The sequence below is a fragment of the Falco rusticolus genome, chromosome 4 (genome assembly GCF_015220075.1).
Source record: "Falco rusticolus isolate bFalRus1 chromosome 4, bFalRus1.pri, whole genome shotgun sequence".
In the NCBI taxonomy this organism is placed as follows: domain Eukaryota; kingdom Metazoa; phylum Chordata; class Aves; order Falconiformes; family Falconidae; genus Falco; species Falco rusticolus.
In genome coordinates, this window is record NC_051190.1 from 6,131,344 (window position 1) to 6,146,500 (window position 15,157).

The 15,157-nt window shown below is 38.1% G+C and overlaps 1 protein-coding gene across 2 annotated transcripts; it reads left to right on the top strand.

The window, feature by feature from the left end:
* Positions 1-15,104, top strand: RFT1 (RFT1 homolog). 2 transcript variants are annotated; one of them, XM_037384647.1, is made up of 13 exons: positions 1-92; positions 217-302; positions 906-1,022; positions 2,883-3,072; positions 3,660-3,761; positions 5,125-5,259; positions 6,174-6,252; positions 6,499-6,549; positions 7,892-8,022; positions 9,224-9,368; positions 11,126-11,231; positions 12,096-12,345; positions 13,226-15,104. In XM_037384647.1, the coding sequence occupies exons 1-13, from the start codon at positions 30-32 to the stop codon at positions 13,388-13,390; spliced, it is 1,620 nt and encodes a 539-aa protein (XP_037240544.1). In that variant the 5' UTR covers positions 1-29; the 3' UTR covers positions 13,391-15,104. The 2 variants fall into 2 exon arrangements, with proteins under 2 accessions (XP_037240544.1, XP_037240545.1); XM_037384648.1 differs by lacking the exons at positions 1-92; positions 217-302 and adding an exon at positions 2,082-2,262 and having other exon boundaries at positions 928-1,022.
* Positions 15,105-15,157: the final 53 nt, after the last annotated feature.

The window sequence follows — 15,157 nt, forward strand, 5'->3', positions numbered from 1 at the left end:
TCCTGCCGGCGGGGCAGGGCGGGCAGGCGATGGCTTCGCAGGACGTGCTCAGCCAGACCGCCCGGCTGGCCTCCTCCAGCGCCGTGCTGCAGGTGCGGGGCCGCCCCGGGCCGCCTCCCCTCTCCTCCTCCTCCTCCTCCTCCTCCGCGGTGCCTGGCGGGAGCCGCCGCAGCCCCGCTGGGCCCGCAGGTGTTTCCCGTGCGGCTTCCTTCGCAGGTGCTGTTCCGGGGGGTCACCTTCGGGCTGAACGCCTTCACTCTGCGCTACCTCTCCAGGGAGCTCATCGGAGTGGTCAACGTGAGGTGAGGAGGCGGCTGGAGAGCAGCCGGGCCTGGGAGCCCCCGTCCCGCATCCCCATCCCGAGCGCGGCTCGCCTGAGCCCGCCGCCCGCGGGGCTGCCCCGGGAGCGGGGCTGCGGCGTGAGGCGGCTTCTGGGAGAGCGTGTGTGGTGCGGGATGTCGGGGCTGGGGGCTGTGTCGGTAATAATGCTTTTATAGCGCTGGTTCATTTACTGTTGCGTACAGCGTGCGGTCGCTGAATGTCTCCCGAGTTGTTCTTTGGCCTGAAACAGAGGGACTGCTGGCCTGGCCTGGCCTACCTGTCGGCCTGCAGTGGAAAAGCTAGACACAACTGCTTATTATACGCTGTTGCTATGTGATAAATTTTGCAACTGCGTTTTTTGTTTATAGCATGCATGAAGTATTTTTGCCATTTGAATAATCACTTTCTCCTCCTTTTATGGTGATAGTTTACCTCACATCACCGTGTTTTCTTTGTGTATCCATTAGGTTTTTCTGTCAGGTAGTCCTGTGTAAAAACTGTGAGCAATGCTTCTGTGCAAAAGTTTCCAGAAGGAGTATGTAAAGAAACTGTTTTCTGTTCTTTTTTTCCTCCCCCCGTTTTAGGCTAACTCTGCTGTATTCAACAGTTGTCTTCCTTGCCAGGGAGGCATTTCGCAGAGCTTGCTTGAGTGGAAGTACAAAGCGAAACTGGACCAAAACAATTAATCTATTGTGGCTGACGTAAGATAACTTCAAAAATTTACTTCTGTGGAACTTATTTCTAATTCTTATCTGAAAGCTCACAAAATGAGAGCATGTATTTATTTACTGAGGTTATTATTTCAGCACTGAGCATTTAGTAGCTGCATTCATGTTTTGGCACTGATGCAGGAAGCTGGTCAAGTCTGTTGCTTTAGCATTTATGGACTTGATCTCTTTTCGGAGCACGTGGGAAAGTGCGTGGCCGAAGGCGTTAACAGGAGCCGTTTGCTCTGTCTGTTACCCTGGAGTTTTATTTATGTTGTAGCTGTTAAAGGAAAATCCTGTTGCACAAATACTTAGACTTTTCTTTTTTCTTCCTGTGCCTGCTCAGTCTTGCTTTTTTATTACTTGATGTGCATTTATGACGCTGCTTTAGATATTTTTTTCCCCTTCAAACTAATTTTTTTCAAAGTCCTGAGCCCTTACATGGTTTAATGGCATGGCAACATAAATGTTTGTGTTGGGTAGGAGAAATGTGAAAAGGTTGGAATGAAGCAACAGGGAGTAAGTGCAACTACTTGTTTCAACTGCAGTGCTGTTTCTAGCAAAAAGTGGATAGCTTTCCAGAGTGTAATCGCACATTGCATGTTAGTGGGTTTTATGATGTGTTTTTCCCTTCTGGTTCCTGGATACATCTTTCTGCTACTTCCCTTCTGTCAGATCTAGCAGCTGTGCAGCTGGAATTAGGTGGGCTGGGAGGTAAGTTTACCTGCGTGGTATGGTGGAAAACTACCCCTGCATGACAAAATAGCAGTCTTCCATTGGACCACCCTACTGATGTTACCTCAGACTGCACAGCGTTAAGTAGATCTGGCCCGGGAATTGCAGGGTTATGCATGGTTGTCTGCATCCAGGTATAAAGAAGAGGGACTGTCATTTTCAGGGATAGGTTTAACAGTAATATTGTAAATACATTAGATCTGTTCTCTTAGCCGTATTATAGTCAGTTTTCTGCTATTTGATAGCCATTAATAGGCATTAAATGGTAGAGTTAACAATGATGGTGTGCACCTTTTCTTTTTAAATTTTTCCTTGTAGAGAAGCATAATTTAAAATGAAGATTAACTTTCTTGAAGGATCTGAAACACATCTTAGGAGCTTGGTGTCAAATACCCTAGGGATCTGATAATGGGAGGGTCAAATAGATCCTGCTGCAATGACGTAAAACTTTCTGCACTCTGCTAGAAGTTTCGTGTTCCTGAAGCAGTGTCAACAGAAGGTAATACACGTCTGCACTCCTGTGCCTAGTTTGACTTCTTAGCTAGTCACTGATCGAAGTGGCTCTGAGCTACAGTAGAGCATTGTCAACTGGCATACCTGAGGTGCAGGCATGCATTTTCTTCTGCTCGCTCTGCTGTCGGTCTCTGGAGAACCAGTGATTTCTGGAAGGGTGAGATCAGCAGTTGAGTGGTGGTATCTTTATCTGTTAGAGCAAGATCCACCAAAGCTTGCTTGCCTAATCCCTGGTAACCACAGACAATAAAAATAGTGGCCATGAGGGGTTTGCAGTATGACAGGGACCAGAATTGTTCAGTCTTAGGGAACAAGAAATGCAGATAGTTGACCTAACTTGATAACAAATACGTTATGTGCTTGAGTAGAAAACAGACAAGTTGGGGAAATGTTTTCTGTGTCTTGTAGAGAGTGCCTTAAAGATGTTCATTACAAAATAAAAAGAAATGTATTCTTGGTATAGTAAAAGTAGAAATTAAAGAAATTTATTCCTTGAGGCCTTTTTTTTTTTGAAAGTTATGGCTATGTGTGACATCTGAATCTACATTTCTTTTTTTATGCTAAAGTAACATTTCTGTTGATTTGTTTTTTACGTTAACTTTTCAGAGTCCCATTTGGTATGTTTTGGTCTATTTTCTTGGGCTTAGTCTGGCTACACTTTCTTGAAGTACCTGATCCTTCTGTGGTTCCTCATTATCAGGCTGGTGTGGTGGCATTTGGTCTTTCTGCAATTATTGAACTTCTGGGAGAACCATTCTGGGTTTTAGCACAAGCTCATTTGTTTGTGAGACTTAAGGTTAGTAAAGTACACGGGGTGTATATGTGTGTGGAGAATTATCTTTATGGAGAAGAAATTACTGAACTAGATCTTTGTGTATTCAAGCATATTAAAAAAATGTGTGTATTGTTTAGTACTGTATGACATAGTTGTAACATAGATATAAATTTGTACCTATTAAAGCTAGGAAGTTGGTTTATTTAGAAGTTATCACCTTACTGATCATTAAGTACTTTATCGTGAGTTTTAATCCAAGGGAGAGAGACAGCTTCCACAGTTTTGCATTTTGGTTGATTGTTAGTGTGAAACTGTGAAATGCAACAATTGAAAACCTGATTGTGTGAAACAAAACTTCCCCTTTTGTCCTGTACAAAAGGACTGGCAAAGTGCAGTGGAGGGATTGTGAAATGCAAGAATGGAAAAATTACAGAGAAATCACAATCTGAGATGGCCATCTCAGCAAAGAGACTCTGATAAAGTGTCAGTGACTTCAAAAGTCTTGTATTTCTGCATAAATTCTGTGTGTGAAACTAATGTATTTTGAAGTTGGGTGTGTGGTTAAATTTGCATTAAAATAAACATCCATGATTTTCTCTTTCTTAAAGGTAATTGCTGAAAGCCTTTCAGTAGCGTCAAAATGCATTTTGACAGTTATTTTAGTAGTCCTTTATCCTCAGTGGGGCCTCTACATTTTTTCCTTGGCTCAGGTAAGTTTCCTGCATTCTCTTTTTCTATGAATTTGTGATCCGTGTGAACTTTTATTTGCTTTTGGTATTTAGCCTGAGAAATAACTTGGGGGAAGTGAAAGAAAATGCCCCTGGGAGGTTTGACCTCGAGCAATTTGGTGGAGGTACAAGAAAGCACGTTCTGTTTGTGAAGGCACATTTTGCAGTTCAGGTTATGTTATTCTGTATATGCTTTATGTTGACTCTTACGGTGAGTTACACATTGTAATGCTTGAAGACTGTTCACCACCTGGCTTCAGAATTCATGTTAGACTTTGGATTTTGCTGTGTAGAGAATATAGTCACATGTAACTTTATCAGCCTGTACCACCAACCTCGATCACCTTATCAGAAGGTGCTAATCATGTTTAATGTATTCAGGTTAAAGCTTTTTCTTTACTACAATAAAGAAGGGATATATTGGTGTCTGAGAAATAGGGTTGTGGCCTGTGCACTGTCAGTTCACCTAGAAATAAACACGTGACCCATTTCAAATGTGCACATAAAGTTATTTTTTTTCCCCAGGTTTTGCAGCGGCTGTATATAGGTAACTTTTATGTATATACGCACCCCTATATATATATATACACACCTTATATATATATATATACATACACACACATCTATATATAGGTAGCTTATAACAGCTCAAAGTTGGAGGAAAGGCAGATCAGGGGACACCTTATTGCTGTCTATAACTACTTGAAAGGAGGTTGTAGCCAGGTGGGTGTTGGTCTCTTCTCCCACATAACAAGCAATAGGACAAGAGGAAACTGCCTCAAGTTGCGCCAGGGGAGGTTTAGATTGGATATTAAGAAAAATTTCTTTACTGAAAGGGTGGTCGAGCATTGGAATGGGCTGCCCAGGGGAGTGGTGGAGTTGTCATCGCTGGAGATATTTAAAAGACCTGTAGATTTGTGGTGCTGAAGGACATGGTTTAGTGGTGGACTTGGCAGTGCTGGGTTAGTGGTTGAACTTGCTGATCTTAAAAGGTCTTTTCTAACATAAACGATTCCATGATTCTATGAATTAAGATATATAGACAGTGTTGACTGGGTGAATAATTGCTTTACAATTGGACTTCAAATAATCATTTTAGAAGTGCTGGGTAGAACATAAAAGTTAGCAAAGGGTTGTGATAAGCTACAGATTAAAAAAAAAAGAAATAGATTAATAGCATTCTTGAGAGGTGTTGAAGTCTTTAATATTTGACAGGAGTAAGGACTACTTACTAAATTTTCCCTAAATTTGGAACTCTAGTGTATAATTCTAGCAGTAATTCTACATTTGTGAGTTAATTTTATATCACTATTAGCTTTTCTTCTTTCTTTCCCTATCTTTCCAGCTTTTGTATGCCAGTGTTCTGGTAATGTGCTATGTTATTTATTTTGGGATGTTTCTGGGATCTCCTGAAGCCACAAAGAAGTCATTTCCTGTTGCTAGATTGAAAGCTCTATTACCTAACTTGGTGGAAGATGAGGTAGGTTTTTCTTGATATTATTTCTTGATTATTTTTTTTTTAAGTCTTTCTTGAGAGAGATTTGAAAATTAATTTGAGATAGTGGAGTTACTTGAGTGATTTTGGGGATATCTGCACTGTAGAAGATATGTGCAAATAAGGGGGAAATGACATACAAATTCTGTTTGTAGCTTACGTTAGTAAAGTCTTTGTCAGAAAAATGTTATGAAACTTGACCTCTTTGTGGTGATGGACTTGCTGATGACCTACCTTTTAGTATCGTTGCACAAACCATTAACTGGAGATAGAACATCTGCAGTGTGCAGTGGAATGACCAAGTATCACTGGATCCAAGGCAGGAAAGGAGCTAGAACCATTTTCCCTTGGATTTTGGTACTTTTCCACAAAATAAACCTGGTGGGGGTACACGGCATGCTACAGATACTCAAATATTTCTCAAAAGAAAATGAGGCAAATGAGGAAGACGACATTTTGGAAAAAGATGTACAGATTGAAATAAGGGCAGTTCTTGGTTGCAAGACTCCTAAGGACAGTTTGAAGAGCATTAGACGGTTGACACCCACAGTGTAGGTGGAAGTTACATTGGTGTGCTAAACAGGTAAAACAGGTAAAGAGGTTGGGGTTTTTTTCGGTCTCTAACTTTGATTAGTATTTTCTGTAGAAAGCTTTTTTGGGTACTTTATCTGCAACTACAGTAATTTTCAGCAAGGGTAGAAAGAAGTCTTTGCAGATTAGAGTGATATTGGTGCTTGAATTTAGCAATATTTTAGATTAGTTATTAGTAACTATGACATCGTGGGTTTTCTCATCAGTACAGTGCGAGCTAGTCTAGAGTATTGTACTGGTTTTGTATTTTTGGTATCTACTCTGTAGTTTCAATCATGTTTCTTACATTGCAGCACTTTTTTTTGCAGACCTTTGTTAACTGGAAGGAAGCACGGTTGACTTGGAGTTTCTTCAAACAATCCTTCTTGAAACAGATTTTGACAGAGGGTGAGGGCTAGTGAATACTATTTCCAAAATTGACTTAAAGCTTGAGCAATCATGTGTCTGTGTCTGTGTGTGACTTTCAGAGATTGTTGCCAGTAGACGTTACTAACCTGAATGAAGTTTTTGAGGGTATTCTGAACTAGGTGCAGTCCTGTTTGCCCCTCTGAGTATTTAAAATTGGAACTGTCTGAACAAGAACAAATTCCTCAATCTTTCCCAATACTTAAGTTCTTTATTTTGAACTTACAGGTGAACGATACGTGATGACTTTTTTGAACGTATTAAATTTTGGAGATCAGGGTAAGTGTGATGGTATTGCGGAATGGTGACATAGTTTTCTTAGTCACTGCTCTTCAGGTAGTTCTGGAAATTACAGAGTATTTGATGATAACTTGAAAATCTGAGAAGATTTCAAAGCCTTTCTGACTTCGAGATACATTTCGGGGAATGATTGATGTAGATATAGAAAATAATGTAAGGTCCTGGATTTTTATTTCAGTTTTTCTTTGGATCAAAACTTACTAATCGGACATGTGATACCATGTATGTGTTTTCATTTTTAAAAAAAAACACTTCAGTAATATCTGATGTATTATAGTTGTCTGTATTCAGTTTTTGTAATTCTGTTTTCTTTCTTTCCTTTTGAATCTGTGTTAGAGGTTATGGCAAGAACATAATTTTTGAGATGCAATGCTATAAACACTGAATTCTTCTGTAAAAGAATTCAGTATGGTTAATGCATGGCAGTAGCCATTCAGATGCCTGAGCTGGCAGCACTTTATATGACTTGGTCTTTTATAGCTTGGGGAGTGAAAATAGGCTGTAATTACTGACACACTGATAGAAGTTTCTTGGCTGGTTTGAATTACTTTTAATTGCTGGCAGTAGTATGTTCCCCCATAAATACTGACTATATGCCCTTGCCACCTGTAACTGCAGTCACTTCTGATTCTCCTCCCTTGCAGAACAATTGAGCTGCCTCTTACTTGAAGGCTTTTTAAAAGAGCAATGAGTACAAAAATGCCTGTATTCTCAAAATGTTAAGAAATACTGGTTCCAAGTCCTAGGAAATGAGCCAGTACCTTGTTCTGTTACTTCCCTGTGACTGTGTAATGTGCTTATCCATATGCTTGACTTTGTGTACTCTCAGTGACTGTACACACACACACACACGCAGGTTTGGAGCAGTATCTTGCCAAGGATGGAAGTGCCGGTAAAATTTCATGTAGGATTGCTCTTCCACTGCAGTGAAAGTGAAAAGAATGAAGAACATCTCACTAATATCTTCCGCTGTATCATTAAATCCTTACATTCCTGTTCTCATTCTGTGAAATTAATCAGGATCGTTTAACGTCCTCTGCAGTAATAATTTTTAAATGTGGCTTGGTGCTGTTACGAGATTCACATCTCCGTAGTTGATGCTTTTGTTGTAGCTTTGCCATCTATGAGCGAGCTCTTTGCTGTGATTGTCAGAATTTTTAAGGAACTCTGGTTTAATGTTCCACTAAATTCCACTTGCTTTCCCTTTGTTTGGTGGAAATGTTAAATTAGAATTTATGTAATTGTTAAAGACTTGGAACTAAAACTAATCTAAAAAATTTACAGGTTGCTGCTATGTTTTTTTTTTCTTTTCTTTTTAAAGGTGTATATGATATTGTGAGTAATCTTGGTTCACTGGTGGCCAGGTTTATCTTCCTGCCTATTGAGGAGAGTTTTTATGTCTTTTTCGCTAAAGTGTTGGAAAGAGGGAAGACTGTAAAGGATCAGAAGCAGGTATGTTTATTTTGGATTAATTACACGTTAAATGCTGATTTTGTTACAGAAGTTGTGTTACAGAAGTGTGTGTTTAAATTTGAGTATAAAGGCTGTTAAAATTGAAAAGTTGCAGTGGCGAACAAAAATGTCAAGTGACACTGGGCTAAAAGTAAAAGAAAATAGGTAAAATGCAAATGAAATAGAAATTAAGACGTGCAGTGGCATAGTACGGTCTTGTATATAAGTGAAGTTAACATAATCTGCTGCAAACAGTGTGATGTAAACCCTACTGTACCATGTATTTCCAGATATACTTAGGAAATTATTTAAATCATGGAAGCTTGCCGTTTCTGTTTAATAAGTATTGTCTAAAAATATTTGATTTACTTGAAAATATAAGTAGTTGTTAAGTATTAAACAACAGTGTTTCCAAAGAGTGGAGTTTTGGCGAAGAAAAGAATTGTATTTTTCTGGAGCTTTTGAATTGTGTGTGGAGTATTAATGGTTAAATGAACAAGAGCTTTGTTCCACACGAAGAGTATTCATGCGTGCTCTAGGCAAGAAATTAATGATCATGACAACTTTTTTCAGTAATCCTCCTACTTGCACATCAGCACGCAGTTAAACAAATGCCATGTGTCAGGCCATTGGTGGGCTAAGGAAGTTGTAGGTCTATGTATGTTTTACATATAGTGTACCTGATACCTATAACTGGCAAAATAATTACAAGTTTTCACTCTACGTAGTGAGGTTACATTTTGTCACAAGAATTACAAGAATGCTTCTTGTAATGAGGTGGTAGAACTGACAAGTTACTTGTTCTGGTGTGGCAAATCTTGTGGTCCCATGCAGCAATAAAAATCTAACCCGCCTGTTGAGTCAAAGCTGTGGCCTTGGGCTGGTGCCGTGCTCTTCTTTGCCATTTACAAACCATTAAAACGGGTGCAAATGATGTTTGTGCATTTCCTTGAACAGACATGTTCATAGCTAATATTTGTGTAGAATTTGTAGTATGTACAATGTAGAACAGAATAATAAATACATGAAAATTTTTTGAAGTTAAGACGACATGTATGGATAATTAAATAGCAAAGGCTAAGTTTCACACCCTTTTACAGTGTACAAACTGGTGGGGTTTTTTCCTGCGGAGTAGCTTTTGAGTGTGAAAATAACCGTAGTATTGACTCAGATTCACATAACTGACTACATTTTTTTTCAGGATGATATTGCTATGGCTGCAAATGTATTAGAATTGCTGTTGAAACTTGTGCTTCTGATTGGCCTTACCATCACGGTGTTTGGCTATGCCTATTCTCAGCTGGCTCTGGATATTTATGGAGGCTCAATGCTGAGTTCTGGAACAGGTAAAGATTTATAGAGCTGGCAAAAAAGCCATTCTTTAAAAAGAGAAACTGCAGCTGTTATGAATTACTGGATAAATCAGCAGATTATTTTTTTTCCTTTGAAACTCCTATTGAAATCAGTGACTTCTGAAATATTCCTTCTGTAGCTGGACCCTGTGTAAATCTCAGTTCCTAGCTGATCTGTCTGGGTTAAGATTTAGCAGCTTCTCAGAGGAGGTTTTTTTGTTGCATTTCTGCTTGGAGATCTTGCCTGTGTGCCATTGTGGGAGAGTTCTAGCTTCATTTTCCGTTTCACATCTATTACAATGAAGAGAAAGTTACAGGGAAGATAAAAGCATGTGACAGTATATTGTGTTCAGGACAGTTGCACCTGTTAAGAGGTCTGTACCTTCAAGCCACAACCTTGGAATATTGCTTATTGGATATTAAAATTAATTGCAATTACCTTGTTCAGTGTGAAGATCATTTGATACATTCTAACTCCCAAGGACACACTCTTATTTTTAAGTATCAAGCATTTATATATTTTTGCTTTAGACCCTTATCTGTTATTTGGAAGCTGGCGCTTCATTTGTATAGTGATTTTTAGGAAAACCCTGTGTCTGCATAACCAGGAAAAGATGTTAATAACTTCTGCATGTTGTTTTGATTTGTCTTGTTGCTGGTTCTATCAGATATATTTTAATTTTGAAAGCAAATGTGGAAGTTAGTCATTCTGGACTCTGGCAGCCAACTCTTTTTTATGAAGATGATGTATTCTGTCCCTCTTTCTCTTCAAGAATGAATGTCTGGGCCTAATCTTTTAGACATGTTTACTTGACTGGAAAGGACTGTGCTTAGGAATATGGATGCAAGTCAAGAGACTCATGAGTAATTTTTTTTTTTTTAACCTAATGGTAATGTGTGAAAATGAAATGTTGGAGCATGTGTACTGACTGACTTGACCGGGTATTAATGGTTATATTCATTTGGATATTTTTGTTCTTTCTGAGTGCTCTTTGGTCTAATGTTTTTATGCAAACTTGAAAAGAAGGTCTTCAGCTATGCCCCATGTCTGCAGTGTATTTACTGCTCACTGGGCAGTTGTTCTTTAGAACTGAAACAGAAGGAGACTGGGTAATGTGAACTACATTGCAGCCATCAAAAAGGAGTATTTGTGGATGCACACTAACTTGTAAAAAAAGCATGGGGTTTTTTCCTAGTGTTGTAATTAATAGAGGACAAGAAAAAGATTAAGGTCTGAATGGAGAATCTTGAAGTAACACATAGATTATCTCTGACCCATAAAAATCTGAGTATCATTTTTCATGTAGCAGTGTTGAATGTATTGTACAGCCTTTCCCTTTTTCTTGCTGTTGTGTTCAAAATATAAATTTTATTGCTTTTATTACCTCATAATGACTATTGGATTAATTTTCACAAATTTTGATACAATAGATGATTTGGGTTATGGTAAATACTAATTTTGAATTAGGAAATCGCTTAAAATACTTTTTTTGATGGGTATCTTTTCTGTTACTATAACAACTGCTACTCTTGGATATTTTCATGATTTTTTTTTTTGTCTTACAAACTTTTCTTTTGCCTTATTTGTGTTCTTGTCAAGGTATCTAGACAGGAAAGGTGTTAAGTGAACTTAAGTTTTTGTTATTAGTGATAACATTGCAACTTTTAACTCTTGGTATCAGTGAGTATAAAACCAATGTGGTTTTATGTAAGAAATAATTATCTACTTACCATGCTAATGTGTTTCTTAGGTCCAGATCTCCTCCGATGTTACTCATTATATGTCCTATTTCTTGCTATCAATGGAGTAACAGAGTGTTTTACTTTTGCTTCGATGTGCAAAGAAGAGGTGGACAGGTAGGAAATAGTGTCCCCAGAATATTCCTGTAATTAATTTGCATGTGGTTTGCTTGGAGTTCAGTATGAGAACAGAACAGTTGTTCTGTGTGGATATGTGCTTGGAAATCTTGCAACTGTTAAATTTTTTCATGTGCTGTTACTGTACATCAGGTACGCTTCTGAGTGTTCCAAGTTGTGCGTCTGAATTCTGTGGTTTATGTACTTCAAGTAGGAGGATGGGCTAGATGACCTGAGGTCCCTTCCAGCCTGCTTTATTTCTTGATTCTGTGTTCATCCTGGGTTATTGACTTTGAAGCCTGGTTGCCTTCCCAGTGCTACCATCAAGCTTTTCTCGTTTATGTAGCGGCTGTCGCTAACAAGGCCTTTCCAAATTAATTTTGATGAGGTCTACTTTTTATAGTCGAAGTAGTATCGTCTTAAACTTAGCAAGGGCTGCTTTCATGACACCTTTAAAATGTACGGTTGTTTTCAAAGTTGCTGTTTAAAGCAGAAACTAAATAAAGCATCATCTTTTGCTGAGCATTATTTTTCTTTAATATATTCCTAAAATAGCAAAAAATCCACGTTTTTACATTACTGATCATTGTTACTAAATTTGACTTTCTGAAAAGAGTATACAGCTGATTAGTAAAACAGAATTTCCTTCACATAATGTAGTTCTTGATGTCTTTTTGATGTATTTTCCATTCTTGCAATGATTTTTTTGTTCCCATCTTGCTTCTCAAATTTGTTGTCTCCCATTAGAAAATGGTAAAAGAATTTCTGTTGCTTGTTTTAGAAAATAAATTGTGGTATTTCTTCAAAGTTAGTAAATAAACACTGTAACTGTGTGCATTTTGAAATTGTTTCTTTTTTTTCTAGGTACAATTTTGTTATGCTGGCCTTGTCTTTCACATTTCTGTGCATCTCTTATTTCTTGACCCGCTGGCATGGCAGTGTAGGCTTTATCCTTGCCAACTGCTTTAACATGGGTATTCGAATAGCTCACAGCATCCACTATATCTATGATTACTTCAAAGAAAGCACTTACAGACCTTTGACAGGCTTGCTTCCATCACCGTTTTTGGTACTCGTTTATATCATAAGTGGAGTAATCACCGGTTTCTCAGAGGTAAGCATCTTTCTCAGATTTTGCTTTCACCGTGAAGGGTAGTGTCAAATAACTTTTGTGTCCTCAAGCAGAGAAATACTGTTAGCAAAAAAGGCTTACGAGGACAGGCTGGAAGACTTCCATTACAGGCAAGGCAACATATAATATTAAGAGATTTTATCTTTGATACAGTTTCTGTAGGTGGCAGAGAACTTTGTATCTAATAAGTAAAACAAAATTTAACACATTCCTGCTGTCTGTAGATAAATCCATGTCCTTAGTTGTTAATAATAATTGAAATTTTGCAGTAGCACAAAGAAATTGTTACTAAAAATTCTGTAATAAAAAAGTGATAGAGGAAAAAGAACCAAAACAAGAACAGAAACAAAAATTGCTAAGAGCACGTTTATCACGCTTATTCAGACTACAAGATCATAATTGCACAGACTAATTATTACTTATACAGTAGCATTTAAATATACAAAAAATTTATAGATTGAAAATCCATTATGCCTTGGAAAGGAGAGCTTTATGTTTTGGAGTGGGAGATACCCAGTTTCATTAGAAAATAGCTTAATGCATTGCTGCAAAGTAGCAGGCTTGCATGGTGGCATCAGCAGAGTTTTCGTAATATCTCAACATATTTCTGCATGCCAGATAACAGTAATTTCCACATTTACCAGCTACTACTCGATGCTCATTTTTTGTTGACAGAATTTTCTTAAGAAAGCAAGTGGTGTGACTACTAGAGATGACTTATTGTAGGATCCGTGCATGTGGCAAAACCATGCTCAGCTTGATGGTGGTGTTAGCATGATCAGGAGAGGTGTTAGACCTTATTGAGACAGGAAATATACTTTGTGCTGACTATTTTTCCTTTAATTGCTTATTTCCTTTGTAGGTATTCTTCTGCTGCAGCAAGGGTTGGATGGCAAGGCTGATTCACGTTGGCATGGGCGCCCTGTGCTTTGCAGCAACCATCATCACTATGTTCTGCACAGAGACCAAGCTGATCCACTTTGCCAGAAGCCAGTTCCTCTATCGGTATATGAAGAAAGGAACATGAAATAGTCATGTGCAGAACAGTTCTTGTACATGCTTGCAGTAAAGGATGCAAGATCTGTGTAGAAGAAGGTTTGCACATGTGTTGATTGGAAGCATTGATAGTGAAGTGGCAATGTAAAAGGTTGCCAACTGAATATTACTTTGTCTTCTAAACTGGTCAGTACGGTGAAAGAGAGCCGAGTAATTTTCTCCTTATTCAGCACTCTTTTCTAAAGTTTTCTTCAAACAGCCTCTTTGGTAAGAGATGTAAGATACACGCTTCTGACATAACCGAGTTGACAGACGTCATGGAGAGAGCTCCTGTTCTTACCATTGGGAGAGCACATGTATGAAGGCATCATACGGTTTACATCTTAAGATGTAATTAAGAATGTCCTTATTTGGCATGGTTGGCTGCTTAACTGGTTAGAAAATAAATAGTCTGACAAAAAAAAAAAAAAAACCAAACCACAACAAAACCCATAAAACAAAAGCTGAAGAAAATGGTAGCGCAAGGACCAATAGCAATGTGATGTTACTGAAGCAGAACATAATGTGGTGCAGAGAGATTGAGTTGTCAGTGTTTTGAATTGTAAAATGGAGATGTTTACATGCAGATTAATGGAATATGTAGCACGTGTCTGTGCTAGGTATGTAAGATTATTTCATTCAGTATATCATTCGTTTATGAGGGTATTAATTTGTCAAAAATACTCTGAAGCCTTAGCTAAATGAAAAAAGAGGTTTTGAGCAGCATTTTATAGAAGGTGTTAAGTACAATCACGCTGATGCTGAAGTTCCGGAAGGTTAATCATAAAGCTTCTTACTTTTGCTCCATTGTTCTTTGGTTTTCTCTGAGATTTTTATATGCCAGGATGAACAGATTTGTCTCAATAAAAATTATTTTGTCTTGTCGGTGAAATCAAATGTAAAAAGTTTAATAAGATTTCTTTCAAGGATTTATGCATATTGAAACTTTCATTATTGGATAGAAAAATGCTACTTTCTGTTGCAATCAGTTTTTCTCATGTCTTGTTTTTTTACTTGTTCAGTCTTAACCTTTGTATTGATCAGGTTTTTTTGAATTGTTGAAAACTTGGATGTTCAGAAGTTGTGAGATTAGATGTTAGGTTTACGATTGGTGTATTTTGTTGCTGTTCTAAGATGTGAATTTGGCGGTTCCAGAATGTACAAGTAGCAGGTTTGTAGTGATCAGTATTCATTTTGCAGTGTTTGGGTGGACCAAAAAACATCAAGCAATGAAAAATATGTGCTCAGACATGTACAGTTGAAAGCTTTTAGTTTAATTATGTAACAACTCTGCAGATCCTTAGACCGCTTAAAAAAATACTTCACTGTAATGGCATTGTGGAGTTCATCCTGGTAACCATAGCTCGGTGGGAAATGCTTTCCGGTGTCTGTTTTTGGTTTGGTACTGTTGGAAACATTTTCTAAACTCTGGTAACTTCCACTTGGAGAATATTGCCAGAGATACTGTATATGAGAATTTGGTGACTGAAAAATTAGCACAGAGAAGCCAAAATGTGATAGTGGAAGGAGAAAGATGCACTTCCTCAGCTCATGGTGGTGTCTCTATCGCCTGGCTGGAACGTAGTCGATAGAGACTTGCTGGATCTTCTGAAGTTCTGAAATCTATCAAAATACAACAAACTACATTGTTCTGTCCTGTTAAGTGAATTGGGTAGTTCTTTGCCTTTAACATTTTTCTGTTCTGAGTTGTCTTGCAGCTTTTTTTCTCATTTCTATCAGTTATGGAGTTCGTTTTGAA